The 13342-nt window shown below is 41.6% G+C and overlaps 1 protein-coding gene across 6 annotated transcripts in view; it reads left to right on the top strand.

Annotated features, from left to right (window-relative positions):
* The window catches only part of DYNC2H1 (dynein cytoplasmic 2 heavy chain 1), a 631818-nt gene that overhangs the window by 75938 nt on the left and 542538 nt on the right, over positions 1-13342 (top strand). For all 6 annotated transcript variants that reach the window (XM_075592400.1, XM_075592399.1, XM_075592403.1 and 3 more), the window contains exons 27-32: positions 3681-3813; positions 3915-4032; positions 5595-5707; positions 5794-5913; positions 6390-6540; positions 8077-8282. In XM_075592400.1, the coding sequence (XP_075448515.1) occupies positions 3681-3813; positions 3915-4032; positions 5595-5707; positions 5794-5913; positions 6390-6540; positions 8077-8282 (841 nt within the window). The remainder of the gene's footprint in view (positions 1-3680; positions 3814-3914; positions 4033-5594; positions 5708-5793; positions 5914-6389; positions 6541-8076; positions 8283-13342) is intronic.

The following is a 13342-nucleotide window of genomic DNA, read 5'->3' as shown; positions in this document are numbered from 1 at the left end:
CAGAGTCCAGGCAACAGGCGGAAGGCAGCGAGGTCGTGGTCCGAGGTCAGCAACAGGGATTCCAAATAGGCAAAAGGGTAATGCGTGGCAGCGAAGATCAAACTGAGCTGCAGCAAACAAAACTTTGCTCTGCGACTCCCACCAGGAACTGCAGCCTTATAAAGCAGACTGCCAGTGCCCAAAATGGCCACACGGCGCAGAAAGGGCCATAGAGACAGAAAACCAGGACCGTAGTGAAAACCTGGCACGGATCGAGCAGAATCCTTCCACTTACACCTGGCCCTTCAAATGAGCAAAGTGTTGTGGTGTATTGGAAGTATGTATTGGAAAATGTTATAGAGTGAGGCTGAAGATGCTAGTAAATGACAGAGAAGAGGTAGTGTGGGTAAGATTTGTGCATGTTTATTGGAGATGTTAAGTAGCTCAATAGCAAAAAAAGAGCCGAGTTAAAGCAGACAGGAGGACTTTGTAGTAAAGGAAGTCTGCTAGATAGTGCGTCTACCATGAATCGTTCTGTGTAACGAGTTAAGGAACATGTATATACAGTATGTTTAGCTGGGGTTGGGGGGCCGTTGGTGTCGTCAAATCAGAGAAGCTTACTGGTCTATTGAGAAGTCAAGGACAGAGTTGTAAATTGTGTCGTGGCTGTTTGGGCCAGAGGAGGATGGTAGTGAAGAAAGATTCGATTTCAGAGCGAAGGGAACCTGGAGGTTGAGTCTGAGGTATGTGAGTGCGAAAGCGTGACGAGGTTATGGTCCGAGTGGGAAAGGAAAGATTTGAGAAATCTGAGCAAGAACAGTTTTTTTTAGTAAAGAGAAGGCCAAGGAAGTGACTATCCTTGAGTGCTTCAAGCAGTCCATTGGTGGAGACCAAAGTAAGGGATGAGAGGATGGCCAGGAAGGGGGACATTAACTGCCACATTGATGACCCCTCTCTAAGGTGAAGTGTGAGCGTCAGAAGAGAGCAATACGATTACCAGAATACAAAGTGAGAGTGGGTGGATTTAGTTAGGTGGCCTATTGATGACAGCAGTGCACAGAGAAAAAATAGGGAATAGTGTGGACCTCAAAGGATGAGAACATCAGGCAAGCAGGGGAATAGACAAGAACTTAAAATTGCAGTGAGAATAATTCTCACTCCATCCACCATGACATCCCATGGGGCGAGGTTTTTGTGAGACAGACCACCATACAATAGAATAGAGCCACTATAACAGGGACTTAAACCTGGTGAAGAAACTATCTCTAAAATCCAGCAGGGATCTGGTTAAGTGCAGCTGGCAATTAACCAGACTCTATCTGGCCAATTAAGTCTTTAAGAAAAGCCTCCTGTTGGAAACAGGAGAGAGATTCATTAGATCACCTTTGGGCTGACAGAAGGAGAGCAGAGAAGCCTGCACACAGACACTGTCTTGAGCACAAAGGTTGTGCTGAGATCAAGACACCCAGAGACCTATATTTCCTGGACACAGAGGACCCAGGAACCTGCCAGAGACTAACATGGAGGGCCACCTGCTTAAGGTACTTCCTGCGACTTTGGGATGATAGGCTGGTAATGGGAATATCCCTCTAGTCCTGCAGATATGGTCTGGGGAAATAAGTCAGCCCTTACAAAGGAATAGGGGTTTGTTATTTTGTTGTTTTTTGTATGTTTTGCCTGGATAAAGGAACAGGCTCAATAAAGCCAAGATATAATTTCACCCAAATCGGTCTCCATTATATGAACCTCTGCACACATCTGTTACAGCCACTTCCAGAGCAGAGTGTGGAAGAGCCACATTTCATTTTGAGCAAATAGATGAAGCACATGAGAAATGAAGGTCATGCACAGCTAGTAATGTTTTTAGAAAGAGAGGGAACATTCCAGCAAGCACGTGAAAAAAGGGTAGAAGCAAGGGGTTATAGAGGTTGGAATTGTCAGAGCTTTTAGATATCGGTGAATGGAGCTCAAATACTGACTGGAGGCATAATACTTTTCTTCCCATTTTTGCGTCGAGACCTGATCTAACCAGTGAGAAAATGGAGGAGGATGCCTTCCTCTTATGTTTCCTCCAAAATGACTGCTATTGAAAATGGTCACGTGATCGCACTGTGACGGAGGGGCTGTATCACTCGGGCACTATCAAGTTTCATTCATCCTCTTATAGGAATTGGGCACATCAATAATTATGAAAATTGGTTATTTGAAGGCAGATAAAATGAATCCAGTCCAAGCTTGTCAAGCTAATTTATTATGTAATGTTATATTTTTAGTCTGATGCGTAACTTACAGTAGTTTGCTTTAGCAGTATTTACTATATGCTATGCTGTACTGCTATAATTATGTTACAATTGTATTGATTTTTTGATTGAATTAAGCACAGGACCTTATCTCTCTATAGGTAAACTTTTTCTTGGCTTTAAACTTCAGTTTGTTCTATCCCTGAAATAATACTTCAAGTGGGTGGATCATTTTGTAAAGCACATACATCAACAATGTAACTAGTAAATGCAGTAGCACACCCAGGGGGGAGTGGGAGGGTGCATTTGCACACCCCAAGAATTGCACCGCGATTACAGAGGGCCCCGCGCTCTAACCCATAGCAATAAAACGTATTGCCGGGATAGACGGCGGGGCCTTCTTAAGAGAGCAGACCTCCTCCCTCGACGTCGCAGCGTCATGTGACACACCAATGTCATGATGTCACGGGAGGTAAAAAACTTTACACCTCTGAGTAAATGGGACAAACACTGTCACTTGCCAGTCACGTAAGATATGTGGCTCGTTAATCATTCTCATTTCTTCCAAATGACTCCATATAATCATCCTTCTAGCTTATCTCTTTACTAAATTATTGAAGGTCTAAAATGGCACACAGAATTGTACCTATACTCCCTTGCATGTAAACGTAGCATGGTTTGCTGGTTTAACCCATTCCCTGCCATAGAGGGCTGCAATATATGCAGATCTATATACAGGAAAGCCCAGGGAGTGTCTTTGCTATGGAGAAACCTGTTTTCAATGTAGCCTTTGTTGTGTATTGCAACTTGTCAATATCCACCAGCACTAAAATGGTTAATCTAGAGTGTGTTTGAAATATAGTACTGTAGGTATGCTTTTAATAGATTTTTTTAATATTGGTGTTTTCAGAGCTATAACCCAAGCACCACACATCATATTTCATTTAGTATAAATAAAACTATGCTGCCATTGTGGATAATGTGGCTACACTACAGTATTCATAGTAAAGTAATAGATAAAGTATTTATGCTTGCGCTAAAGACCTTGTTATCTATTCTGCGTATGTGCTATAGGATTTATAGATATTAAGTCAGAGATGGGGCAACTCATGTGTTCTTGGGATAAATCACTTTGAGTTCAGGCACTAGAGGCAATCCAAGTTATAGTTGGTACTGTAGATGCAGAAAACAAAAGCTAAACATCTCACAATTGTAAACCTGGTTCCTTTGGTAGCCAAGAGCATCCTTGCTCTAAGAGTATAGTATGAACCTCAAAGACTTCTCATAAGCATTTTCCCCAGGATTGACTAACCTCCTTTAACGTGGGATTGTAATGCCAGGACTTACATCGGAGGTTAGTGAATTTCCCCTTTGTTTCTTCTGTGACGAGTTTTACAATGTTCACAAACATTAAGATTAACCTTACCCTATCACGACAATGTGTTTTTGTTTTTTTCTTAGATCAATAATGGCAGATATAAAGAGGGATAACAGAGTAACATTATTAACTACACGGGCTGGGATAAGAAGTTCTTTGATTACTATCCTTGACCAGCTTCAAAGGTGTCAGAAATCCCTGAATGAATTTTTGGAGGTATATATGTCCAAAATGTCCATAATGTTTACAAAGTGACTATATACTGTATTTGTATCTTCTGGTATAAACAAAATGATTTTTTATTTATTTATTAACAGGAAAAGCGGTCTGCCTTCCCCAGATTTTATTTTATTGGAGACGATGATCTCTTGGAAATATTGGGGCAATCCACAAACCCTACAGTTATCCAATCTCACCTCAAGAAACTTTTTGCTGGTAACGCCATTCAGTTATCTATTCTGTGTAGAGTATCAGTGATCACAATCTTAATTACCTTCTTTGTCCCAATTATTAACAGTATTATAACAAACAATGCCAGTAAATATAGACCCATCTATTCTGCCTATATTGAGGTCTTTCTTTCCTGATAAATTTAGTATTGAAAACTGTGTCTCTCTTTAGTTGTTCTTCTTTGCACTGCCTTTTTTTGTTTGTCATACCCTTTTTCTGGAAGATTTGGTCTTTAGAACTAAACGGTGCTAATTGACACTTGACAGGTCTTCTAATTTAGTGCGTCCTGCTTCCACTCTTGGTGCTACTGTACATCTGTTATCCAAGTCCTCTGGAACTATACCTCTTAATAGTAACTAATAGGATGGGGTCTGTTGGAGATGGCGCAAGAACGTCTATTGGCTCTGTTATTACTCTGGCATGTATTCCATTTAGTTTAATTGTTTTTTTGGGTGTTATTTCTCTTCCAGTTAGGCCTTTGCATAACTTATTGTCCTCTCTGCCTCTTTCTGCCTTGCCTGATACAGTCCTCTACTGAGTCTGCCTGTACGTCCTTGCTTCTACCATCCCAAGTGTTTAATTTCCCTCTTTGCTTGCCTGCCAGATATCACATCTTTCAGTTCTCTCCATTTTTAACCTCCATTTAAATCTCATTACCTCACCAAGGAATCCCAAAGCCATATACTTATCACTCCAAAATCATCTCTACAAACATTTTTGTTTGGGTTTTTCGCTGTCCTTATACTCCATGTTTATTCATAAAATGTTTTACCAGAAAGTAATGAATTGAGAGTTTACTCTCGTTTTCAAGTACATACTGGGAGTTATAACAATACATGGTTACATTTAAAAGAACAGAGGTTATACAGTCAATTCACAGACATTTCATGAACATATAGAGTTTGAAAATTTGATACAGGGGATAAAAGGGCTGGTGAGTTTTTGATTGAAACAGAGAAGCTTTAACATCAGCAAACGGCCACTTTAACCACTGGAACCCAGGTTCTAACCCACAGTGCCATCTAGAACTCTGTCCCCATTTCTAACTAAAGAGGGGTTCCTTTATGTGGGCGTATTTTATTCATTTATATATTTTATCATACTCTCAAGACTCACAGATTTGGTGCATTTGTTTCACAGTTATATTTCATAGTTGTTTTGACTGAGCAAATATTTTACTCTGAGTACTTCTTACTCAACATATTATACCTGACATTAAGCACATACACATGAACAACGTTTGCCCTTGTTCCTAGGAACAGTACAGGAATACATTAGAAGAATTATATGTATGATCAACAACGCTTTCATATGGAACAACAACTCAGTATTCGTATTCCTTTCCAGATCACTTATTCGTAAATTAAACACTTGCACTAGGAAATACGTTTCATAGTGAAGCCAGAGTTCTGAAAATAGATCTTGATATTTGGAAAATATATTAACGTGTAATGAAGGGGGAAAAAAAAAAAACACAATTATGTTTGCCTAACAAATGTATGCTCTTACACTATGTTCCATGATTGATTTTTGCCTTTATTGCTTAGGAGTGAGCAGCGTTAGTTTCGATGACGACTTCAAGCACATAATTGCAATGAAATCTCTGGAGGGTGAGGTTGTTCCTTTGAAAAATAAGATCTTTGTGTCTAGTGATGTTGAGGTGAGAACCATTATAGCAACATGTGCGCAGTAGCACCATACACAGTACTACATTTCTGCTGGCTGACCCAATTCTCTGTTACACAGGTTTGGTTAAGCAATTTAGCCACGGAGATGAAATCAACTTTGCAGAAGTTATTGTTGGAGTGTGTTACTGCTGGGAGAAAATCTCAGGGTACTATTGACCCTTCACTATTTCCTTCTCAAGTAAGTGCACATGTAATGTTATACTTTACCCTCCCTGTCAGTGCCAAATGTCTGACATAGAATGGTACATTTTGGTGCTAAATTCATGTTATCCCTACCTCGATTTTCTTGAATGAGAGAAATAATTGCAGCATAAATCTGCCCCTAGAACAAGCATAAATCCTATGAAATCTTCACCAGACCCACCAGAGTACTGACTTTTTTATGACATTCCCTGAATGTTATAAAGTTACACCAAAAATAATTAAATACATTCCATAAGGTTGTTATGAAAATTGAACTTGAGGCTCATTAATGATGTACTTATACTGTATGTAAAACATTTTTCTTTAAATACAAATGGATTTCTAGTCTTATACTGGCTACTTGAAACATTGATAACATGAAGTCAACTTTGATACATGTTTATTACGACTACTTTTAGTTCAAATGAAGCCCATAATCACAAACAAAATGATGTTTGTATTTTTTTAAAGATCCTTTGCCTAGCTGAACAGATTCAGTTCACTGAAGATACTGAGAATGGCATTCGGGACCGTAGCCTTCATCAGATAGAATTAGAACTTACGGCGAAATTGGAACATTACACCAGCATTGACACTAGTATGGACGAGACTGGGGGTTCAGGTATGTGGATGCAGAAGAGTTTTAAAATACCGTGTATTGTCTGTGCATTATTACCAGAATGTTTCATCCTTGTGTTCACGTTGTGGTAGATAAAGGTGATGGTGATCTTTTATTAGTTTAGGTGTATGGTTGTTTGTTTATTTTTTTTTCTTTGCAGGTTCAGTATCTATTAAATAATCTATGCCTCCAAATCTGAGCAGATACAGTGGTTATATCTCTTTGCTCACATACTGTACAGTATATGGCATACTAAGCGTATAACTGCCACAAAGAATGCACTGTAAACAAAGCTGATGTATATTTTTAATCAATTACTAACTATTTTGCTTTGTGCTGGTATTTGTTTTTCTTTTGTTTTATATAAATTTGTACGCAAATTATATATGGAAAAATTAGGGCAGAGCTATACTGTAATACAATTAATAAAGCTGCTATTATTTTGCACTAGGCAATCAAAACAAAAAACATGGCTCTATATTTAAATGCAATGTACACTGTTAAAAATAAATAAATGTAACAGAGCATGACATAAAAATAAATCAAAAGGAGCAACCGAGCCACCGGCTTTGTTGTGATGATAACAATCTTCTCTTCTCTACTTCTCCGTAAGCGGCACATGCATCAAGTACAGTTACAGGGTTTTACACCCATTCTGGCATTAACTCCATTCACGTCAATGGGAGTTAACACTGGTACCTGTGCAATAACCATATTATTATTTCTCTGTTACTTTTTTCTTCCCTCTTGGTTTTCTTCCTTCTCTTGTTCTCTCGCTAAAACTACCTTTTAAATCAATAATCCCCTATTTTTCGTGCTGCCTCTTCCCCCTCCTCCCCCTGTTATTTCCTATTACAATAACATAAGTTTTTGCTGTTTGCTTTACATTGGCTATACTATACCAATCCTCACAAAAAAATGTTTAAAACTGTTGGTTATTTTGAATTCCCCCCTTTTGATTGGTGAACTATACATTTGATGTGTCAAAAGCATAAATAGATGGTAGTAATAAGTTAAAATGGTATACAGCATTTTTCAAATGTTATTGTTTTTTTGTCTGCTTAGTCATTTTATCCCATGTCTGAGGTCAATGACCAATATCAACTGGCTTAAAATCCAAATGTTAAAATATACAAATATTAAATACTATTCGTTACGAAAGGGCATTAGTGAAAACTAAATTATTTTTATCCACAAAACAGTTGACATATTCAAAATGGCTATCTTCTGAATGCCATTCAAATGCTACTCATTTGGTTTTAACTCTTGTATACCTATGCTTATGCTTACTAAATGAAAATGTACATTATTTGCTCTAATAAATAAAATCTACAAAATATTTATTTTTCAATAGAACACAACTGTGGTAAATTGATAAGCCCCACCATTTTGTTTGTATTAAATTAAAATGCTCTTTTGTTGATAAAATAATGCACAAACCGTTCTAGAATAGACTTTTGAATGCATTAATAAAACTGTATTGCAATACGGGCCTATTAACTTGTACAGTATTCCTCTGCTTCTCCAATGTATTTGTAGATGCAGAAATCATTGAACTGAAGCTGAAAGCTCTTATCCTAGATATTATTCATAACATCTATGTGATAAAGCAATTAAATAAAGCTCAGATTCACAACACTGAAGACTGGGCATGGAAGAAAGAGCTCAGATTCTATATGAAGCCAGATAAAAAATGTTATGTACAGATGGTTGATGCTGAGCTCCAGTACACATATGAATATCAGGTACTGTACTTTTGTTATAAATTAAACATTTGCTCCTAATAATGTTTTACATGCCTCAATGCCAAAATCCCCCTGATGGACCAAAATACAGTATAATTTAAAATGAGTGCAATTCTCATACATTTCTGTCTAACACTTCTTATCATTCTTTTTCAAGAGAATATATAAGTATTTTACTGTGTATTTTTGTCATATTGGATGTAGCATTGGGCTTCTCTGTTGCTTGTTGTATACATTTGCCACGCTCAATAGCTCTCCTTTCTGACACTTATATACATACATATTTTGTGGGGGCTCAGGGGTTCCCAAAAAGAGCTTGCTGGGGTTCTGTGTGTTGTTCATTCTTTTGAGACCCCAATTTCAGAATGAAATCACAAATGACTAGACAGATTTAGCGTGATGGTTTGTTGCTGCGTCCCTGCGTATTCCTTGTGGGTGCCTCTCCTGCCCCACGCGCATTCGATGTTTACTCGCGTTTGCACGCAATGTGACAGAGGGCTGACAATGGCATTTTAGCATTGTTTGCAATACTTGCCAGAAACGTTAGTAGGCGATCGTGCAGTGCACTATGTCTTCACAATCTAAATACAATGTAACCCGTCCCTTATTCCCATTCCTCTTCACACGATCCGATATCACACAGCATCATGCTGTACAGTACTCTACAGTATGTAATCGTATTTAATTGTATGTAATGCTATTGAAATAGAAAGTAAAATGTAAAAACTTGAAAGATAAAAAGTAGTTTAGAAAAATATATTTTTTTATTTGATAAAGTTTAAATGAATAATACAAATACGCTCTTCTTCAAAATGTACAATGTTCTTCTTTGGCCTGTCTGGCTCCTGGACGTCTTGGCCTTTAAAGAGAGAGTATTTAATATTAATAATTGCACATACAGTAGTGTACTGCACATGCATGTCGCTATGGAATCTGGTTGAAACTCATTTGCGTGTCATTGATTTTCTGCACATGCTACATTTCACTCACGCCACATCAAGCAATATGAATTTGCTTGAAATTAAAACAAAATGGGACAATAATATTATAAATGTTCTTAGTATGGTTCTTCATTTTACAATTGCGTGAAAAAAAAAAAAAAAGAAGAAAAGAACAAGTGCTCAAACACTTACCGGTGTACAAAATAAATGTGTAAATAAATAAGACTAGATAAAAATATTAACTTGTTTAATTAATGGCTGTGGTCAAATAGTGATAGAGAAAATATGTTGATATAGGAAAATGCAGCTCTAAACCGGATTATCCAAATCCAATAAATGTGAGTAAAGAGAACAAAGAGCGCAAATTCCTATTTAATATTAATGCAGACAGTTTAATTAAAAAAATAGAGAAATTCTGTTCCCTGTAGAATGAAATAAATGGTAAATAGAATAAAACAGTGTAGCCTGGAGCTCCCGTGGCTCCTGGAGACCCCCCTCGCTTGTTGCCGCGCGGTCGCGGGTGCCGACGGACCCGACGGCTGCTTCCAGGGGTGGGGGCTGGAGCAGGGAGCAGCGCGGCTTCCCCCGCATGCGGCCGGTTGCCGGGGACGCGATCGGGCCGTTGCTAAGGCCGCGGTCGCGTCTCTAAGGTCCCAGCGGCTGGCGAAGAGGGCGCCGCCATTGAAGACAGACTCGCGCACGCGCAGTGGTCGCGCATGCGCAGTACAGGCCTCAGAGTTAGGGAACAGTCGCGCGCGAGTGAGGTTAGTCAGGGAAAGGTTGAGGCAGTACCAGACAGCTTGCGCAGGCGCAGGAGAGGTAGGAAAAAGCCCGCGAAGCCCTAGCCATTCAGGGAAGGCTCTGAGCAGGGACTACAGATCCCATGAGCCTCTGTATGCCCCTTGTGACACCAGGGAGCCAATAGGGTTTAGGATCTCCAGGCAGGCAAGTGAATACATTTGGCGGGCTTGGAGCACGTTAGGCAGTTAGAGACCGGAGCAGCCCAGGGAAGGAGGTAGGGTACAGGAGTCAAGGACTCCCTGTACTAGGCCAGCACCCCCAGGGTCTGAGGTAGCTAAGTACTCCAAGAGAGAGAGTGTTGCCAGGGACTGCCTTAGAGAGAGGGACCCTGTCACTCAGGATAGTCAGTTGGAGCAGGGGAGCTGTGAGGGAAGGAAGGGTGCGGGGAGCGAGTGCAGCTCCCGCAGCCCTATAGGTACCCACACCCCAGGTAGGCCCCAACCCCCCACTAGGGTAGTGGGTAATTGCTGAGGGAGGCCCAAGATAGGGACGCTGCCCTTAGTGTTAGAGTGCTGCCTTGTCAGAGTCAGGGCTGTCAGGGCTGTAAGGTCTGACAGGCAGGCACCTTGTTGCGCAGCACGTTGGCTGCCAGCACCCAGTGAGCTACAGCTTGATGCTGTAGGCGCTGGGACTCGTAGGTATTAGTGAGGTTGAGGGGAGTGGGACAGGTCATTAACCCCTGTAGGCCCCTAGGAGTTTCCCCAAAGCCACTACAGGTTGCTGTGCTATAGGGACGGCCTATAGTATAGTGCGTGCCACTTAGATAGATAGGGACACAGCGGCTGCTGCTGTTCCTGTGAAGCGGTTCGGACCCACGTTGGGGTCCACAGAGACTATTCCAGAGTGGGACCGCCCTGGCGGTCCGCGTGCCAGGAGTTCGGTTGGAGGATCAGAAGGAGTCATCGCCCGACTGATCCTTTGTGAAGTGTTGCTGACCCGAGCACCGGAGTGCTCGGCAGGTATCTACAATACATAAGTGCACCACCGGGCCCTTAGCGTAAATAGTGACTGCGCAGTCACCCATTGACTCTCTCTGCAAGAGTGCGGGACATTGGGTGGGGTTCTTTGGACACTGGGTGGGATCACCTGGTGTTGGGGGAAGCGTCCTGCGAGACGTCGCGGTTAGTGTCTCCTCGTGAGAGGGACACGGGTCATTATGAATGTGATGAGTTGTTATGCATGTTAGTAAAGTCACTAGTTAATATACATGCTGTCTATGAGATTATTGTGTTTGTCCTGCGAGGAGCCACGCCCCCTCTGGTGGGAGCCATCGCAGGTGGAGGCGCTGCATCGTAAGTGAATACCCCTAGTATAATTGCCCCAGGTTCCCCGTGGCGGAAGCTCAGCCCTCCTGTGAGCCAACAGGTAATGCACAACACCGAGTAACACTATATGTTTCCTGCACCCCCACACTGTATCTGCGATTGGGGGGGGATAACCCGTTACAACTACAATGTACATACATGTCTAAAATACAATGCAATGTGGCAGTCAGGAGTTAATACTCAAAGTGGAGGAAGAAATTAGTACTCAAGTTGAGGCTAGTAATGCACACTGATTTCAAGAGATTTACATAGTTACATAGTAGATGAGGTTGAAAAAAGACATACTGTACGTCCAAGTTCAACCTATGCTAAATTTAGGCAACAGATACTTTATCCTATATCTAAAATTACTTATTGATGCAGAGGAAGGCAAACAAAAAACCCCAGTGTTATATCATTCAATGATATCTCATAAGGGAAAAATAAATTCCTTCCTGACTCCAAGAATTGGCAATCGGATTACTTCCTGGTTCAACATTCTTCCCATGTTTACTTATTTGGTATATCCCTGTATACTGTTCCTTTCTAAAAAGATGTCCAACCTTTTTTGAACAAATCCATTGTATCTGCCATCACAGTCTCCATGGGTAATGATTTCCACATTTTAACTGCCTTTACTATAAATAACCCTTTCCTTTGTTGCTGGTGAAATCTTCTTTCTTCCAACCTAAAGGGATGGCCTGTGTCCTTTGTACTTGGTTCTTTAGTTCTTTTGAAAGCTCTCTGTACTGTCCCCGAATATATTTGTATATAGTTATCATATCCCTCTTACACGCCTCTATTCTAATGTAAATAAATCTAATTTAGCTTGCCTCTCCGTGTAAATTAAATTGTCCATCCCCTTTATTAATTTGGTGGCTCTTCTCTGCACTCTCTCTAGCTCCATAAGGTCTTTTCTAAGGAGTGGCGCCCAAAATTGTACTCCATATTCAAGGTGTGGTCTTACTAATGCTTTATAAAGGGGCATAATTATGTTTACTTCCCTTCCATCCATTGCCTGCTTAATGCAAGTTAAGATCTTGTTTGCTACTGCATGACTTTGGGCACTATTGCTAAGCCTGCTATTTACAAGCACTCCTAAATCCTTCTCCATCAAGGATTCCCCCAATTTATACCCATTTAATTTGTAAGTCGCCTGTTTATTCTTGTTTCCCAAATGCATAACCTTATATTTATCTCTATTAAATCTCATCTGTCATTTACCTGCCCAAGTTTCCAATCTCTCCAAGTCCTTCTGGAGACTTGTTCCCGGATCAGCACATCCTGGCGTTCATCTGAGAAGCCTAGCTAACTGGACATTGCAAGCCTCAACCTGAGTACTAATTTCTTCCTCCACATTGAGTATTAACTCCTGATTTGGCACATTGTATTTATTATATTGGGGCGCAGAGAGAGAAGGGCGCAGAGAGAGAGAGAGGGGCGCAGAGAGAGAGAGAGGGGCGCAGAGAGAGAGAGAGGGGCGCAGAGAGAGAGAGAGGGGCGCAGAGAGAGAGAGAGGGGCGCAGAGAGAGAGAGAGGGGCGCAGAGAGAGAGAGAGAGGGGCGCAGAGAGAGAGAGAGAGGGGCGCAGAGAGAGAGAGAGAGTGGGGCGCAGAGAGAGAGAGAGAGTGGGGCGCAGAGAGAGAGAGAGAGTGGGGCGCAGAGAGAGAGAGAGAGTGGGGCGCAGAGAGAGAGAGAGGCGCAGAGAGAGAGAGGGGCGCAGAGAGAGAGAGGGGCGCAGAGAGAGAGAGAGAGAGAGAGAGAGAGAGGGGGGCGCAGAGAGAGAGAGAGAGAGAGAGAGGGGGGGGCGCAGAGAGAGAGAGAGAGAGAGGGGGGCGCAGAGAGAGAGAGAGAGAGAGGGGGGCGCAGAGAGAGAGAGAGAGAGGGGCGCAGAGAGAGAGAGAGAGAGGGGCGCAGAGAGAGAGAGAGAGAGAGAGGGGCGCAGAGAGAGAGAGAGAGGGGCGCAGAGAGAGAGAGAGAGAGAGGGGCGCAGAGAGAGGGGCGCAGAGAGAGGG

Source organism: Ascaphus truei, chromosome 3 (genome assembly GCF_040206685.1).
Source record: "Ascaphus truei isolate aAscTru1 chromosome 3, aAscTru1.hap1, whole genome shotgun sequence".
In the NCBI taxonomy this organism is placed as follows: Eukaryota; Metazoa; Chordata; class Amphibia; order Anura; family Ascaphidae; genus Ascaphus; species Ascaphus truei.
Note: the sequence above shows the minus strand (reverse complement) of the source record. Positions and strands in the feature narration are given on the sequence as shown.